Here is an 18,018-nt window from a genome sequence, read left to right as displayed (position 1 = left end):
CTCAACTATCTGACCTGAGTCAGTAGATCTCAGAGCTCTGGGCTCAACTATCTGACCTGAGTCAGTAGATCTCAGAGCTCTACTGGGTTTATATTCTACTAACATGTCATTCATGTATTCTGGATTTGTAGACCAGTAGCAGAACTTTAACTGGGAGCCAGTCAAGTAAAGTTTTTAAATATTTGGAATGCTAATTAGGACATCCAGTTTGTTTTTGATGCTTATTCGTGCATCGTTTACATGATTTCATATATTTAAAATCTATTCTATAGCTGACTGGGAGCCAGTGTAAAGACTTTGGAGCTGGAGTAATGTGCTCTGATCTCTTTGTTCTGGTTCAAACTGGAGTAATAAAGACTTTCTAATGTACTCTACTAACGTGGCACATGAAGAACAGTAACGTGACAGCAGTGAACAAACAGCTCAGTGTGTGTTTTTGACTTTTCTCTCCCAGATAACTGCAACAGTCCGCTGCTGTCGACGTTCCCACAGTCGTCCTTCAGGAGCTCGTCGGACGCTTCCTTCAGTCACGCCGCTCACAACGCCAAACTCAACACTAAAGACGGTACGCATAAACGCCCCCTGCTGGTGTATCTGTGTACTGCATGTATCTGATAAACTCCCCCTGCTGGTGTATCTGTATACTGCATGTATCTGATAAACGCCCCCTGCTGGTGTATCTGTGTACTGCATGTGATAAACGCCCCCTGCTGGTGTATGTGTGTACTGCATGTGATAAACGCCCCCTGCTGGTGTATCTGTGTACTGCATGTGATAAACGCCCCCTGCTGGTGTATCTGTGTACTGCATGTGATAAACGCCCCCTGCTGGTGTATCTGTGTACTGCATGTGATAAACGCCCCCTGCCGGTGTATCTGTGTACTGCATGTGATAAACGCCCCCTGCTGGTGTATCTTTGTACTGCATGTATCTGATAAACGCCCCCTGCTGGTGTATCTGTGTACTGCATGTGATAAACGCCCCCTGCTGGTGTATCTGTGTACTGCATGTGATAAACGCCCCCTGCTGGTGTATCTGTGTACTGCATGTATCTGATAAACGCCCCCTGCTGGTGTATCTGTGTACTGCATGTGATAAACGCCCCCTGCTGGTGTATATGTGTACTGCATGTATCTGATCATTACGTCAGGTGTCTCCACTGATGATGCAGAGCTCTCTGACACTCAGGGATCACATGACTCAGCTGGAGTTACACGAGTTGAGTTTGATTACCTGTACCTATTGGTGTGGTGTTTCAGGAGGCTGGTCTCCCGCGGTAACGGACCGGGAGCCGTGGCTTCAGGTGGACCTCAGGGACCGGATGGAGGTGACGGCCGTGGCCACACAGGGGCGCTACGACAGCTCGGACTGGGTGAGCGGCTTCCTGCTGCTGTACAGTGACACGGGTCAGGCCTGGAAAGAGTTCAGACAGGAGGACGGAGTCACGGTGAGAACATCAGGAACCCCTAACCCTAACTTCGTCATCTTAATGTGACATCAGAGGAAAAGGTTGATATTCAAGCTCTGTAAATAAAATGAACTGTAGGAGTTAAGACAGGGGGGGCCAAACAGGGGCGATTGCTCTGAGACAACAAGGGAAGCTCGGCTTCCCCTAAAATTTCATCAAATAAATTGTCACAACTGTCATATTAAATTAAATTCACACTAAAATGATAATTTACATTACATCAAATCTGCACTTGAATGCGTTCAATTTTACAACTATGACATCCTGTAACCAGCTGTTTATTGCCGACGCTGTTATTTTCCGACATGATTTCCCTATCACACACTGAGAGTCCGCCGCAGACTCAGAGCGTCAACGCTGTTCAATGAGGTTTCTCCCAACAGCTGTTTTGGGGGCGGGACAAGCCAGGATAAGACGCTCATTGGATAATGCGACAAACTCATCGGCGGGTCGGACGCTCTGCTTCTGTATGATGATTGGATGAAATGTTTTATAGAGCTCAAAGCCCTTGACAGACAGCTTTGGATAGGGTGACTCTTCTGAGTGTAGTTTTGTAGCTTGACTTTCTCGCTAAATCTGGCGACTTTCCAACTCTTCTTGGCGACTTTTTTTCTCAAAGGTGACTATCGACAGATCTAGCGAGTTTTTCTGGTGTTATTAGAGAGTTTTCTGATGTTTTGGAGACTCTGACATGAAAGCACGTAACACTCTGTCCTCAACGAGCAGCGGGTGCTGCTGCGAGCCCTGCCCACGTCCCAAAGCACTCACAGACGGTCAGGTTCACCAAAAAACCCCAAAACAACAACCTAGAAATCAATCTTGTTACTCATCAATGACATCATATCCAAGACTGTTATAATCCCTCCAAACCAAATTCAATTTGCATGAATTAAATCAATGGTTTGGATCAATAGAGGAGAAGTGGATTAGAAGATGCATGCAAAAACAAAATGAAAAAAAAAATCTCATATGCCTTTTTAATGGCATCAAACACTTTGGACACTTTTGTCCAATGTGGTACTTGTGCCAGTTTGGTTCTGAGAGTCACATGGACAATAAACTAAAACCCCCTGGAAATCAATCTTGTTACTCATCATTGACATATCCAAGACTGTTATAATCCCACCAAAGCAAATTCAATTTGCATTCAGTATATTGGAAATAATCAACTTTTCATAGGGAGTTTTTTTTTAAATTGTAGTTTTAATTTTAATTTCAGTTAACTAAATGATTGTTTCACTGCTAGTCTGAGTTGACTGTAATGATACTGAGCTTGGTATTGTTTCCTACTGCTTGATGTTTCCTCAGAATAAGTTCATTCATTCTTTATAATGCGTCGTGTTGGCCCAGTTACTGCTGCACGTCTCTGCTGTTTAACTCCAACTGGTCAACGTCTGCAGCTTTTCCACCAATCGGCTTTTTTTTTTTTTTTCCAGTCGTTGTGTTGAAATGAAACGAGGACGAACTCACTGCTGCTGAATGATTCATGCTGCTCTGCACTGCTCTGTATTATCCACACTACGCTGCAATGACTCAACCACACGCTCAAATCAGCACCACAAGCATCATGAGATTACAGTTCCTCACACAAGAGACTCAACAGGAAATACATTTAGATATGTTTAACCCTTACATACGGTTAAGGGTCAAATTTGACCAATTTTTACATCTCAAATAAGTAAAAAATACTTTTTTTTCTTTCTGTCTGAAATTTGATTAACTATATTTGACCCATATTCATCCACAATGTCAAAAAATATAGTAGTTTTATAATAATAGTTTTTTCCTCATCAAAACAAGAAATGAAACTCTCTGAAAGCTTAAATAAGGATTAACCCTCCTGTCTGGATTAATGCCTCCCGGGTCAAATTGACCCTGTCTCTCTTTTGACTGTTCCTTCTTTCCTTCCTTCCTTCTTTCCTTCCTTCTTCCCTATTTCTTTAATTTTTCCTTCCTTCTTCCCCTCCTCCCCTCTTTCTTTGCTCCCTCCTCCTTCCATCCTTCCATCCTTCCTCCTTTCCTTCCTCCCTCCCTCCTTATTCCTTTCTTTCCTTCCTTACTTCTGCTGAGCTGGTTACCATGACGACAGTTCACACATCACTTCCTGGTTTTTAATGATGAGTCAGTAAACTCAGCATCGTCTGACGCAGGCTGGAAACTTAAAACATTTCACTGTGTTTCAGCTTCTGTCAAACTAACAGAGCTGCAGCTGCTTCCTGTCTGAGCTTTTCAAAATAAAACCTTTGTTATTGAGCGCTATCTCTTTATTATTAAAAATCGTTTCCTCCTCCATTTTATTAGTTTTGGGATCATTTGGCCCCTAAATCATAATCACCATCACATTTCTATTAACCCTCCTGTTGTCCTCGAGTCAAGGAAGGAAAGGAGGGAGGAAGGGAGGATGGAAGGGAGGAAGAAGGAAGGAAGGAAAGGAGGGAAGGAGGAAGGATGGAAGGGAGGAAGAAGGAAGGATGGAAGGGAGGAAGAAGGAAGGAAAGGAGGGAGGGAGGGAGGAAGGATGGAAGGGAGGGAGGAAGGAAGGAAAGGAGGGAGGAAGGATGGAAGGGAGGAAGAAGGGAGGGAGGATGGATGGAAGGGAGGAAGAAGTAAGGAAGGAAAGGAGGGAGGGAGGGAGGATGGATGGAAGGGAGGAAGAAGTAAGGAAGGAAAGGAGGGAGGGAGGAAAGATGGAAGGGAGGGAGGAAGGAAGGAAAGGAGGGAGGGAGGAAAGATGGAAGGGAGGGAGGAAGGAAGGAAAGGAGGGAGGGAGGATGGATGGAAGGGAGGATGAAGTAAGGAAGGAAAGGAGGGAGGGAGGAAAGATGGAAGAGAGGAAAAAGGAAGGAAGGAAAGGAGAGAGGAAGGATGGGAGGGAGGAAGAAGGAAGTAAAGGAGGGAGGGAGGGAGGAAGGATGGAAGGGAGGAAGGAAGGAAGGGAGGGAGGAAGGATGGAAGGGAGGAAGAAGTAAGGAAGGAAAGGAGAGAGGAAGGATGGGAGGGAGGAAAGAAGGAAGGAGGGAGGAAGGAAGGAAGGAAGGATGGAAGGGAGGAAGAAGGAAGGAAGGAAAGGAGAGAGGAAGGATGGGAGGGAGGAAAGAAGGAAGGAGGGAGGAAGGAAGGAAGGAAGGATGGAAGGGAGGAAGAAGGAAGGCCTTACTTTAACCTAACTTGACCTCCAGCTGAAGTCTTGTGCCTGCAGCTGTGACTGACTCTAAACTGGCATCAGTCCTCTGAAAACTGGACTGATATTATTTTAATGACTCTTTCTCGTCCACGTGTGAATTTAACAGAAAAAAGCAAAAAGCAGGCGGTCAGATGAACGGCAGCTAATTAGTGAGGCGTGTGATGAAGCTCCGCCGAGCCGGCCGACCTCAGCCTCCACCCAGACCTTTGGCTCGCTCTAATTGACGTCCGTCTGGCATTTTAACAAGTGAAGTTCACAGGTAACGGCTCAGTGCTGCTACCTGAGCTGAAGGGGACTAATGAGAGAGATGACTGCTGGCTCTCAGCAGACGCCCCCCCCCCCCTAACAATTAGTCTCAACCTTTAGCTCTGAAAAACAGAATAAAATGAGAGCAGTCTGATGGCTGTGAAAAGCTGTAAGAGCAGACTGAAGCTTCCAGTCTGCCGTCCATGATCATATTTACCTCACTATGACAAGGAAGCTTTATTTATACACAGCATTTCATATGACAACTCCATGTGCTTTACATAAAACAAACATTTAACAGTAAGAATTGGAAACAAAAAACATTAAAACATACAATTAAATCCCCTCCTACCCCACTGACAATATTAAAAAATAAAAACAAAGTGCAGAAAAATAGGAAGAATAGAGCATTAAATATAAGATTGCAGCATAAAATAATAATTAGCTTTAAAATCATTAAAAGGACATTGAGTGCAAATGAAAGATTAAAATGTAAAGTGCTTTAAAAGAGCTCAATCATAAGCTCAGGAGAAGAGAAATGTTTTTAACCTGGATTTAAAAATGATTTCAGTTCTGCTGCTAGTTTGTTCCAGTTGTGTAAAAGCTGCTTCATCATGTTTAGTTTGAACTCTGGGCTCAACTATCTGACCTGAGTCAGTAGATCTCAGAGCTCTGGGCTCAACTATCTGACCTGAGTCAGTAGATCTCAGAGCTCTGGGCTCAACTATCTGACCTGAGTCAGTAGATCTCAGAGCTCTGGGCTCAACTATCTAACCTGAGTCAGTAGATCTCAGAGCTCTGGGCTCAACTATCTGACCTGAGTCAGTAGATCTCAGAGCTCTGGGCTCAACTATCTGACCTGAGTCAGTAGATCTCAGAGCTCTGGGCTCAACTAGCTGACCTGAGTCAGTAGATCTCAGAGCTCTGGGCTCTCTGGATTTGGTTGGTTCAGACTGTTAGAGCGCTGAGACTGAACCAGAACAGTAAAGTTGCAGCCGGATAGAGAAACAATGAGCTGAAATGAAGCTGGGTAAAACTGAGAGGAGCTGCAGAGTCACTGATGAGTCTCTGCAGGGTGACAGGTCAGACATGTTTTTATAATATATAAACCCAGAAGAGCTCTGAAATCTACTGACTCAGGTCAGACATGTTTTTATAGAACACGTCTGTGGGCGTTGTTGCTGTAACGTTGCTCACACAGAAATCAAAGGTCATTTTTGCCTCACATCATTAGTGTAATCATGAAATTTGACTGCTGGGCTTGTCTGTGTTTACTCACCCCAAACAGCCAATTACTGTGTGTGTGTGTGTGTGTGTGTGTGTGTGTGTGTGTGTGTGTGTGTGTGTGTGTGTGTGTCCCTCCACTCTCACACTCATGAAGCTCCAGTACACAGTGCAGATTTTAAATGTGTCTCTGTGAGTGGCTGTGAAAAAGTGGGATCGTCTTGTATTTTGGGTTTTTGGGACTTTTTAAATGTCACTATAAATTCACCAAAATCTATAAACTGAGCTCTTCCCTCACAACTAGCCAACAGCGCTATGGGCCTGAAACATGGACTCAGAAGTGGATCAAGTTACCAAACTACTGAGGTACAGTCTATCAGCTAAAATGCTTCTTCAATGCAGTATGATGTTCATTTGGGACATTTTGGCCTCCCTGATTTTATATGTGACGATAAAGCAGGGTATGCATTAGGGCGTGGCTACGTCCTGATTGACAGGTTGATTGACCAATGTCCTCCAGATCCAGCCCTCGTAACCATAGCAACCTCCCCGCTCCGTCCATGGCTCCGCCTCATGCCCATATAAGTAGAATCCATGTTTTTATTTTTCCCAGCATGCACCTGAAATTGTCAAGATGGCGCTGCCTAGATTAGAAACTATTGGCTTCCGAGCAGCAGTCCACAAACCAATGGGTGATGTCACGGTTGTTACGTCCGTTTCTTTTATTCAGTCTGTGTTTACAACTCTGTGTCTCTGTCCGTCTGGTTTTGACCCTTTTTTTAAAATTAGTAATAGATCCATTTTGTGCTTGCAGCTCACACTGGCTAGCAGAGCTAACGTAGCCTAGCTGCTAGCGTGTGACAGTGTTGTAAACAGTGCAGTAAGTGTGCTGCGTTGCCAGGTTTGACACATTGCCCCCTTTAGGAAACACCATTAATTAAGGTGAAAGGAGAAGTATAATGCAGATGTTTGCGTATTTATGTAGCACATTTGAAAAACATGTATCGGCTGTGTTAGCATGTTGTTATAAGCTACCATGCGAGCCACCAATTAAAGCTTTACGAGCCGCATGTATCTCATCTGATCTTTTAATCTAACTCCTTTGATTGGATTGATCTCCTTGGCTGTGAAGCTTCAGGTTGGCGTGTGACCTCGCTCTCTGGCAGCAGCTTCCTCCTTTATAAACCTTCACAAAGATAATCGTCTGAAACACTCTGAGGGAAGCTTCAAAAGGCTCCAAGTTTCATGAGAACAACAGGACGGCACGGCTTCCAGAGCTGACAGTGACCTCATTATCCAAACACAGGGCAGAACGCTGTGGAGCAGCTGTGAGATGATGCAATGTGGACTCTGGAGGAGAAATCTCCTGTTTAAGAACAAGTGAAGCTCTGGCTGATTGATGCTTGATGGAAAGTAAACGACTATTTCCACGGTGAACCTTTGCAGTCTCTCTCACTGTGGGAGTAAATTAGCTGAGCCTTTGGTGCATGTGGAGTCTGTTGAAAGTTTTCCTGGTGGGGGTCCAAGATTATCATCATCATCATCATCATCATCATCATCATCATCATCATCATCACCCTGGAGTAGCTGTGTGTACAGAGCTGTTTTTATCCTGCAGGGAATCTAAATGTGAAGCCATTCTTCTCCTTCAGGCTGTTTCTCGTAATCATATGAAGTACAGGTCTGAATTGTAGTCAGTAAATCACCAATAAATGTTTCTTATTTAATCATAAAATGTTTTCTTACTGCTGCTTTACAGAAAGAACCTTTGCTGGTCAACTTGGCAGCTGCATGTTTTCGCTTCTTATCAGCTTAGTTGTAGACTTTAGAGATGGAAGAAAAACACTGTGATCCAATATGACATGTACAGTAGCTCATTTACATTTAACATGCAGGCTGCCTGAGGTTTGCTTAGTTGTGATTGGTCCATAAAGCAAAAGAGGCGGTGCTTAGATTTTCAGAGCATTAAAAATTAGGGCTGTCAGCGTTAACACGTTAATCACGATTAGATTAATGCAATCCATAACGCGTTAATTTTTTTAATCTCATTTTAATGTGTCAAGCCTTTTTGTCCCTTCTACTCCCCCGTAGACGGCTCCTCTAGCTGTAGCGCTATGCTTTGAAGTGGCCTCCTGCAGTAAACCTACCGCGCTGATGGAAAGTAAGAGAGCTACTGGACTTTTGAACGGCTTGTTTAACTTTAAAACACTTCCAGACGCTTCAGTTGACAAGTCAAAAGTAAAATGCAACCTGTGTCAAACGGAGTTTAACTACCACCGGAGTACGTGGAGTTTGAGTTAGCACCTCCACGCTAAACACCCAGGTGCAGCCAAGCCAGCCTCAGCTCCACCAAAGGACCATTTTGGAGTGTGGGAGTCGCAGCAGAGCCGTGATTGATTCCCAGTTAAGACACTCTGGTAAGAAATGCTTTACATTATGGGCTTAAAACTGCCTTCAAATGGAAAATAACAGGATTTTAAACATGCAATTCAAAACGCCATTAATCACGATTTAAAAAATTAATCGTTTGACAGCCCTATTAAAAATATAAACAATCTAGATTTCGTTGTCACTGGTGCTGTGCCTGTTATAAACTGAATGGTTTTAACCTGGACAGAAACTGATGTTTACATGTAGAAGGAGTTTATGGCTTTACATTGGTTGCAGTCGTTGCTGCAGTAATCGTGGTTTCAATAGTTTTCTTTATTTGTTTATTCAGTTATGTCACAGTGACCTTTGACCTTTGACCACTCAATCCAAAGACTGTGACTATGAGTGTGATTCATATACCTTTCTGCTATATTTGTGTGTATTTACAACAAATTAACAATTTAGCTTCCAGGTAGCTTTACACTGAGACTCACAGTCAGGTCTGAACTAAAAGAGACGACTACGTACATGCAGTGAAGACGGTTGGACTACAGAGGTTTAAAAGTAATTTGTTTTGAGTCCTGGTGTTTTCTCAGCTAATTAACTGTCCAATGATCTTCTATTAAAGAAGATGCTGACTGCAGAGCGTCTCCGTACTGAATTGATTGTGTGTAGAATGAACGCGTGAGCAACACTGACATAAAGGAAAAGAGGCTCCAGGGAGTTCATCACAGGAGGGGAAGAGGAAAGAGTCTTAATGAGGACGCTCGTCAGTCTGCACCAGAACAGAAATAATGAAGTCACGGCGGGGTTGGGGGTTGGGGTTGGGGGGGGGGCTGTTTATGTGGATGAGGACGACCTCTTGATCTGCTGGGAGACGGATCGGCACCTCCGGGTCTGGAACATGGTCTACCGGTCTGACCTGAGTGGAGATGAGGCACTGCGAGTCTTTCCACAGGGGACAGAAAACACAAACATCAGGGCTCAGGGAGACAACAGCAGCAGCAGGGTTCATATCCGGGAAGAAAGAGTCTTGGGGGGGCGGGGGTTATGACGTGTGCTGATGTGCTCGGCATGAATGAGTAGCATGACTTCACCTCAGCCTCGATCCGCTCACTGCATCAGAGGAAGAGAAGGAAAAATACAAAGAGAAGGATGCAGAGGATAATGAATCAATCATCTTCAGCTGCAGCTCCATGTGTCAGCAATAATTATAATACTAATAATAAGGAGAGAAGGAGGGAGGGAGGAAGAACAGATGGAAGGAAAGGAAGGAAGGAAGGGAGGAGAGAAAGAGGGAGGGAGGAAGAACAGATGGAAGGAAGGAAAGGAAGGAAGGGAGGAGAGAAGCAATAATTATAATATTAATAATAAGACGAAGAAGAAGAATCCAATCCAACTTTATTTTGTTAAGCACTTTAACCCTTTATAGGACACTCATTGAAAGGAAGGGAGGAAGGAAGGAAGGAAGGAGGGAGGAAAGAGAGGAAGGAAGGAAGAAAGGGAAGGAAGGAGGGAGGAAAGAGAGGAAGGAAGGATGGAGGAAAGAAGGAAGGAAAGGAGGGTAGGGGGAGGAAAGAAAGAGAGAAGGAGGGAGGGAGGAAGGAAAGAAGGAAGGGTGGAGAGAAGGAAGGGGGATGGAGGAAGGAAAGAAGGAAGGGAGGAGAGAAGGAGGGAGGGAGGAAGGACAGATGGAAGTAAGGAAAGGAAGGAAGGAAGGATGGAGGAAGGAAAGAAGGAAGGGAGGAGAGAAGGAGGGAGGGAGGAACAACAGATGGAAGTAAGGAAAGGAAGGGAGGAGAGAAGGAGGGAGGAAGGAAGGACAGATGGAAGGAAGGAAAGGAAGGAAGGACGGAGAAAATAAGGAACGAGGGAGGGAGAAAGGAAAAGAGGAATTGAAGAAAGAAGGCAGGGAGGAAGGAAAGGAAGGAAAGAAGGAAGGAAGGAAGGAAGGAGGGAGGGAGGAATGAAAGGAAGGAAGGACAGAGGAAAGAAGGAAGGAGGGAGGGAGGAAGGGGAGAAAGAAGGAAGGAAGGAAGAAGAAGGGGGGATGGAGGAAGGGAAGAAGGAAGGGAGGAGAGAAGGAGGGAGGGAGGAAGAACAGATGGAAGGAAGGACAGAGGAAGGAAAGAAGGAAGGGAAGAGAGAAGGAGGGAAGGAGGAAGAACAGATGGAAGGAAGGAAAGGAAGGAAGGACGGAGGAAATAAGGAACGAGGGAGGGAGAAAGGAAAAGAGGAAGGGAAGAAAGAAGGCAGGGAGGAAGGAAAGGAAGGACGGAAGGAAGGAAGGAAGGAAGGAAGGATATTTACAGAAGTTACCAAATATAATGATTTGCCAAATAAAGGGTTAAACTACACACGATGAGCACAGCAGCGTGTTTCATGAGTCAACTCCTTTTAGAGATTGAACCCGTTTAGGAACCCCCCCCCCCCGTGTTATGAATATTCATGTCGTCTTTATGTTCACTTCATTTAACACACCGAACACACAAAACAAGAAAAAGAGAGAGATCCACGCTCCTCGGTGGAAACCCCTGCATGATGACTGAACGCCGCCTGCATGTGGAAGTGCTTAGCTTGCAGCTCCTTTAAGAGTCAGATACTTAAACGGTACAAAGGAGGAGAGCACGGAGCATAAATCACAATAACAGCCTCAATGCTTGCCGTGTCGGACCGTCGCCTTCATTATCTGCAGAGGAGCGTCCTGGTGTGTCCGAGTCCTCAGAGATGCTGCTCTGCAAACCTCCCTGTATGTTTCTGTGCTCCTGCTCAATGATCGGCCTTGTTTGATTCTATTGAAGCTTGAAGCTCCTCTCTCACCGTCTATGTGATGGTTTGTAATGCCAGCTGGTAATCACTGAAGAAGAGGGAGGGGGTTTATCTCTTTTTCCGTCTCCATCCATATCTCTCTTTATTTTTAACGTTTACGTCCCTCTGGCATTAATACTTGTTTTCAGACAGGTGTAGACCTCCATCTGACTGACTGACAAGGATCAGATCCCACCTGGACTTCTTGATATTTGGGCAGATAGCATCTCCGTCAGGACCAAATGAGCGGAAGGCTTGAAGGCGACCTCGCTCCAGCTGTTACACACCCAGCAAACCAAACAGAAACACTCCAGTTAAAAGAAATAACAAAAAAGGGTTTTGTTGCTTTGTTCGGGGCAGTGTGAAAACTGTCAATCAAACTCAACATCCAGCTCAGTTAATTAGTAATGACTGGAAATTAATCTCCAGCTACTTTGATAATCAGTTAATTGTTGGTAGTTTGTTTTTGTTCCTGAATCTCTTTGAGCTGTTGAGACATCTGAAGATGTCATTTTGGGCTACCAACCTGCCTTTAACCACCTTTAACTACCTTTAACCATATATATATATATATATATATATCTATCAATCAATCAATCAATCAATCAATCAAACAACTGTATTTATCCCCACAGGGCAATTCAGTTTGCAGCCTCAAGTCACACGGAAAGGACAAAAGACAAAAATAATAATAATTCTCTTATTAACATGGGAGTGGACACATATGCTGCTTTGTGCAAATGTATGTATATTATTATTTCAAACAATCCAGAACATTTAGAATATATATCTGTATCACTGAAAAACCTGTAATGAGTCACTGAGCTGTAGTCTCGTGTTCAGGTTCATTAACAGCTTTCAGCCACTAGGAGGAGCTCTAAGCTTCTTCTGCTGAAGTAGAACCTGAAACACGAGTGAATGTTTTACTGCTGCTCTCGGCTACTTTGACTCGGTAGTAAGTTAGCCTGCTAGCTAGCTGACTGGTAGTAAGTTAGCCTGCTAGCTAGCCGACTGGTAGTAAGTTAGCCTGCTAGCTAGCCGACTGGTAGTAAGTTAGCCTGCTAGCTAGCCGACTGGTAGTAAGTTAGCCTGCTAGCTAGTTGACTGGTAGTAAGTTAGTCTGCTAGCCAGCTGACTGGTAGTAAGTTAGCCTGCTAGCTAGCTGATTGGTAGTAAGTTAGCCTGCTAGCTAGCTGACTGGTAGTAAGTTAGTCTGCTAGCCAGCTGACTGGTAGTAAGTTAGCCTGCTAGCTAGTTGACTGGTAGTAAGTTAGTCTGCTAGCTAGCTGACTGGTAGTAAGTTAGCCTGCTAGCTAGCCGACTGGTAGTAAGTTAGCCTGCTAGCCAGCTGACTGGAGGGAACATGATGCAGACGAAGACACACTAAAGTCCAGCGTGGGTTTAAAAGCTTCCAGAAAGTAAAGGATAATGTTGTCAGGTGTGAAATATGTGGAGCAGAGTTGAGCTACGGTGGCTTCACATGGACAAAAAGCTGCTGTCTGCTGTGACGGTTACTAGAGCCGATATGCTTTTGTGCTGATTCGATTCTCTAATCATTTTTGTGTGCCGATTCGATTTAAATTGCGATTCTGATTAAACAAGTATTGCGATTTTATATTTCAATTATTGTGATTTTCTTTCCTTAAACAAGAACAGGTTGAACCAAACACTTTATAATACATCGTAAGTCATATTTACAAAAAACAATAATATACACATCACATCAGATTTATTTTTAAAACTGTGCTCCTGCCCTCACAAAAAACATTCTCATCCGCCAACATCTTACAATGAACTAAACTGCTACATTCAGCTGGTCTTTAGAAAAAGGGAAAAAAAAAAAAGTTTAAATAAATAAAAATCAATTCTGGTATGAGAATCGATTTTTAAAAATCGCCAGAAAAAAATTGCTTTTTTTTTTTCTTGGCCCAGCCCTAACGGTTACTGAGGGAGACGGACCTGACGCTAATCAAGCTAATCAAGCTAATCAAGCTAGTACGTCAACATCTGGAACTAAAGAAAATAATCCAGCTGTTATATTTTAGGGGTCTGTAAACCTGTAAGATTTATTCTTTTAATTCATGTGTTTGTGTAAAGTAATGAAGGCTGATTATCATTTACATTAATACAAGTTTGAGCTGTTAAAGCTTCTCTGTTGTGAATATTGAAAGTTATCTTTTCACACATTTTATCTATTTAGCTCTAGTTTTCTTGTGAAAGTGAATATCCGCTCATTGGTCGGTTATACCCACCATGAAAACATGAGCTCAGTCACACTAGTGGCTGCTTCATAGTTGATGATGACTCTGTGTTGTCAGTATACTGCTGGTTGGGATTCCTGGGTTGAGAGCAGGCGGGGAGTTCCTGTCCTCTGAAATGAGGCCAACCAGGAAGTAACTTAGAGCTGCATTCTATCAAAAGGCCACCAGGGGGCGACCGTCTCTATACAAGTCAATGGAGAAGTAACTTAGAGCTGCATTCTATCAAAAGGCCACCAGGGGGCGACCGTCTCTATACAAGTCAATGGAGAATTCACCAACTTCTCACTTGATTTCTAACCTCAGTAAACGTTTTCAAAATGTGTTTATGGTCTCAATCGCTAGTTTAAAGCCTTCTTCAATGCAGTATGATGTTCATTTGGGACATTTTGGCCTCCCTGATTTTATATGTGACGATAAAGCAGGGTATGCATTAGGGCGTGGCTACGTCCTGATTGACAGGTTGATTGACCAATGTCCTCCAGATCCAGCCCTCGTAACCATAGCAACCTCCCCGCTCCGCTGTTGGTCCCGCCCATACGTCCGTCCATGACTCCGCCTCATGCCCATATAAGTAGAATCCGTGTTTTTATTTTTCCCAGCATGCACCTGAAATGTTCAAGATGGCGCTGCCTAGATTAGAAACTATTGGCTTCCGAGCAGCAGTCCACAAACCAATGGGTGACGTCACGGATGTTACGTCTGTTTCTTCTATACAGTCTGTGGTTGGGAGTCTGTCTTTCTTTCTCCTCTTTTTTCATTTTGTACACTGGCTTGGCTTCATCATGTTAGAGGTTAGAAGGTATTCTTACACTTTATCGATGTTACTACCCTCCTGTAAGTTATAAACAAGTGAATAAAAAAAGGACCCCACCCCTCCACCACCAGAAACATGAAGAAATGTGACTGTGGCATCACATCAGAAATTCTATGTATTCTGTGTTTTCCTGTCTGACATCCAGTCGACTGTACTCTCCAGTTTGAGATGAAGATGTTTTAACCTCCCGGCTTTTCTCTTTTGGAAGGAACAGTGAGGCAGAAATGAATAATGACATCTCAGAGGTTTTGCTTTCTCACTTCCCAGGAAGAAAACACCCTTTATTTCCCCTCTTACCCATCACCACAGTGGAGCGGATACTCTCATGTTTCTGCTCCACATCACTGTGCTTATCTCTTTTCATCTGATCGTAGGTTTCAGGACAGGAGGAAGACGCTGCCCTTGGGTTTTCCCTGTCAGCACGTTATTCATGTTTTCTTCCGCTTGGATTTCAAGCATTCAGCACAAAAACATGGATGAAATATTCTGATTCTTGTTCCATGGATGTGAGGTCACTCCTGAACGTTTGTCTTGTCCTGCAGAGGTTTGGTGGGAACGTGAACTCGGAGGCCGTCGTTCAGAACAAACTGTCCTACTCGCTGAGGACTCGCTTCCTGCGCTTCGTCCCTCTGGACTGGAACCCTGGAGGCTGGATCGGCCTCAGAGTGGAGGTGTATGGATGCTCCTACAGTGAGTGATGCACTTAGTCTGTACATCACACACACACACACACACACACACACACACACACACACACACACACACACACACACACACACACACACACACAGAAAATGTTACAGTTTTTATCCACCTACAGTGTGTTTAAGTGGACTTATACTAATAATGACTTCATTTAAAACATGTAAATGTTTCCTGGTCTCCATGGTAACCAGATGAAATGTAATATTTAGAACAATAGTATTCCATTAGCTTTATTTAATATAAAAGTTATAATGTAAGATCATGCCACACTAGTTGATATGGTGTTAGGTAGGAAGGAAGGAAGGAAGGAAGGAAGGAAGGATGTAAGATCATGCCAAACTAGTTGATATGGTGTTAGGAAGGAAGGAAGGAAGGAAGGAAGGAAGGATGTAAGATCATGCCAAACTAGTTGAAGGAAGGAAGGAAGGAAGGAAGGATGTAAGATCATGCCTAACTAGTTGATATGGTGTTAGGAAGGAAGGAAGGAAGGAAGGAAGGAAGGATGTAAGATCATGCCACACTAGTTGATATGGTGTTAGGTAGGAAGGAAGGAAGGAAGGAAGGAAGGAAGGAAGGAAGGATGTAAGATCATGCCAAACTAGTTGATATGGTGTTAGGTAGGAAGGAAGGAAGGAAGGAAGGAAGGAAGGAAGGAAGGAAGGAAGGAAGGATGTAAGATCATGCCAAACTAGTTGATATGGTGTTAGGTAGGAAGGAAGGAAGGAAGGAAGGATGTAAGATCATGCCAAACTAGTTGATATGGTGTTAGGTAGGAAGGAAGGAAGGAAGGAAGGAAGGAAGGAAGGAAGGAAGGAAGGATGTAAGATCATGCCAAACTAGTTGATATGGTGTTAGGTAGGAAGGAAGGAAGGAAGGAAGGAAGGAAGGAAGGAAGGAAGGAAGGAAGGAAGGAAGGATGTAAGATCATGCCAAACTAGTTGATATGGTGTTAGGTAGGAAGGAAGGAAGGAAGGAAGGATGTAAGATCATGCCAAACTAGTTGATATGGTGTTAGGAAGGAAGGAAGGAAGGAAGGAAGGATGTAAGGAAGGTGTTTTGTTGACTACTTACTGTTTTTAAGCAACATTCATTTATTTGGTACAAATAATCACAGTGGTGCAGTGGTTAGGGTCCTGGGTTCTCTCTGGCTTCCTCCCACAGACCAAAGTCATGCAGTTTAGGTTAGTTGGCCAGAGTCTACCCCGCCTCTCACCTCAGCTCCCCTGTGACCCTCGAGAGCAGAGGTGTCAAACTCATTTTCATTCAAGGGCCACATACAGACCAATTTGATCTCATGTGGGCCGGATCATTAAAAAGATGGAGGGAAAGAAGGAAGAAAGGAAGGAAATAAGAAGGGAAGGAAGGGAAGACAGGCAAAAGGAAGGAAGGAAGGTAGGAAGGACAGATGGAAGGAAGGACAGAAAGAAGAAAGAGAGGAAGGACAGAAGGAAGAAAGGGAGGAAGGACAGATGGAAGGAAGGACAGAAAGAAGAAAGGGAGGAAGGACAGATGGAAGGAAGGACAGAAGGTAGAAAGGGAGGAAGGGCAGATGGAAGGAAGGACACATTGAAGGAAAGAAGGAAGGAAGAAAGGGAGGAAGGACAGATGGAAGGAAGGAAGGACACATGGAAGGAAGGAAGGAAAAAAGACAGGAAGGAAAGTGGGCTGAAATGGACCCCTCAGCGGGCCGGTTCTGGCCCACGGGCCGCATGTTTGACACCCCTGCTCTAGAGGATAAGCAGTTTCGAAAACAAATGAATGCTTTGTTTGAAATCACTGCTGCTGTAGTTTGTTTCATCATGAGCTGATTCCTCTTTGTTGATATGGTGTTAGGTAGGAAGGAAGGAAGGAAGGAAGGAAGGAAGGAAGGATGTAAGATCATGCCAAACTAGTTGATATGGTGTTAGGAAGGAAGGAAGGAAGGAAGGAAGGAAGGAAGGAAGGATGGATGTAAGATCATGCCAAACTAGTTGATATGGTGTTAGGAAGGAAGGAAGGAAGGAAGGAAGGAAGGAAGGAAGGAAGGATGGATGGATGTAAGATCATGCCAAACTAGTTGATATGGTGTTAGGAAGGAAGGAAGGAAGGAAGGAAGGAAGGAAGGAAGGAAGGATGGATGGATGTAAGATCATGCCAAACTAGTTGATATGGTGTTAGGTAGGAAGGAAGGAAGGAAGGAAGGAAGGAAGGAAGTGAATGCTTTGTTTGAAATCACTGCTGCTGTAGTTTGTTTCATCATGAGCTGATTCCTCTTTGTTTCAGAGTCAGATGTGGCTGACTTTGACGGCAGAAGCTCTCTGCTGTACCGGTTCAATCAGAAGTCCATGTCAACGGTGAAGGACGTGATCTCTCTGCGGTTCAAGAGCCGGCAGGCCGAGGGGGTTTTACTGCACGGAGAGGGTCAGAGGGGAGATTACATCACTCTGGAGCTTCACCGAGGAAAACTGGCCCTCTACCTCAACCTGGGTCAGTCACAGCAGCCTGAAGTCCAGGTTTCTGCCAGGCTTCCTCACCAAGCATAAAACCTTTACTGTAGTTCAGAGGTGTTCACAAGTCAGTTTTTGCAAGTCCAAGTCAAGTTTCAAGTCTCTCGCAAACACTAAATCAAATTCAAATTCTATAAGCTGTAAAATCCTCTATATAAGACAGTATTGATGATTGTTTCACTAGAATCTACAGCAATGTGACGTGGAACAAATAATTCAATTTCATAACTGTATTTTTCTTTAACAAGAGTTTTCTTTAACAATGCTGTAAAATACAATAAAAGAAATCTATCGCACCAACAATGTATTTTGATAACAGGCACGCAGCACCAAATGTACCGATCCAAGGGACTCCTGTTGGGCCATTGTCTTGAAATCAGAGAGTTTCTAATACAGTATACAGTAGTAGACGGGCTCAGTCACAGCCAGAGATCACTTCCCAAACAGAGAAG

General features: G+C 44.0%; 1 protein-coding gene across 1 annotated transcript in view; it reads left to right on the top strand.

The window, feature by feature from the left end:
• Nucleotides 1–1,306: 1,306 nt before the first annotated feature.
• Nucleotides 1,307–18,018, top strand: part of LOC128368126 (contactin-associated protein-like 5) — an 82,684-nt gene continuing 65,972 nt past the window's right edge. Inside the window, exons 1-3 of the mRNA XM_053328877.1 lie at nucleotides 1,307–1,447; nucleotides 14,918–15,065; nucleotides 17,343–17,546. Of these exons, the coding sequence (XP_053184852.1) occupies nucleotides 1,322–1,447; nucleotides 14,918–15,065; nucleotides 17,343–17,546 (478 nt within the window). The 5' untranslated portion in view covers nucleotides 1,307–1,321. The remainder of the gene's footprint in view (nucleotides 1,448–14,917; nucleotides 15,066–17,342; nucleotides 17,547–18,018) is intronic.

Source organism: Scomber japonicus, chromosome 11 (assembly GCF_027409825.1).
Source record: "Scomber japonicus isolate fScoJap1 chromosome 11, fScoJap1.pri, whole genome shotgun sequence".
Taxonomy (NCBI): domain Eukaryota; kingdom Metazoa; phylum Chordata; class Actinopteri; order Scombriformes; family Scombridae; genus Scomber; species Scomber japonicus.
The sequence above is the reverse complement of the archived record's forward strand: the minus strand, read 5'-3'. Positions and strand labels throughout refer to the sequence as shown.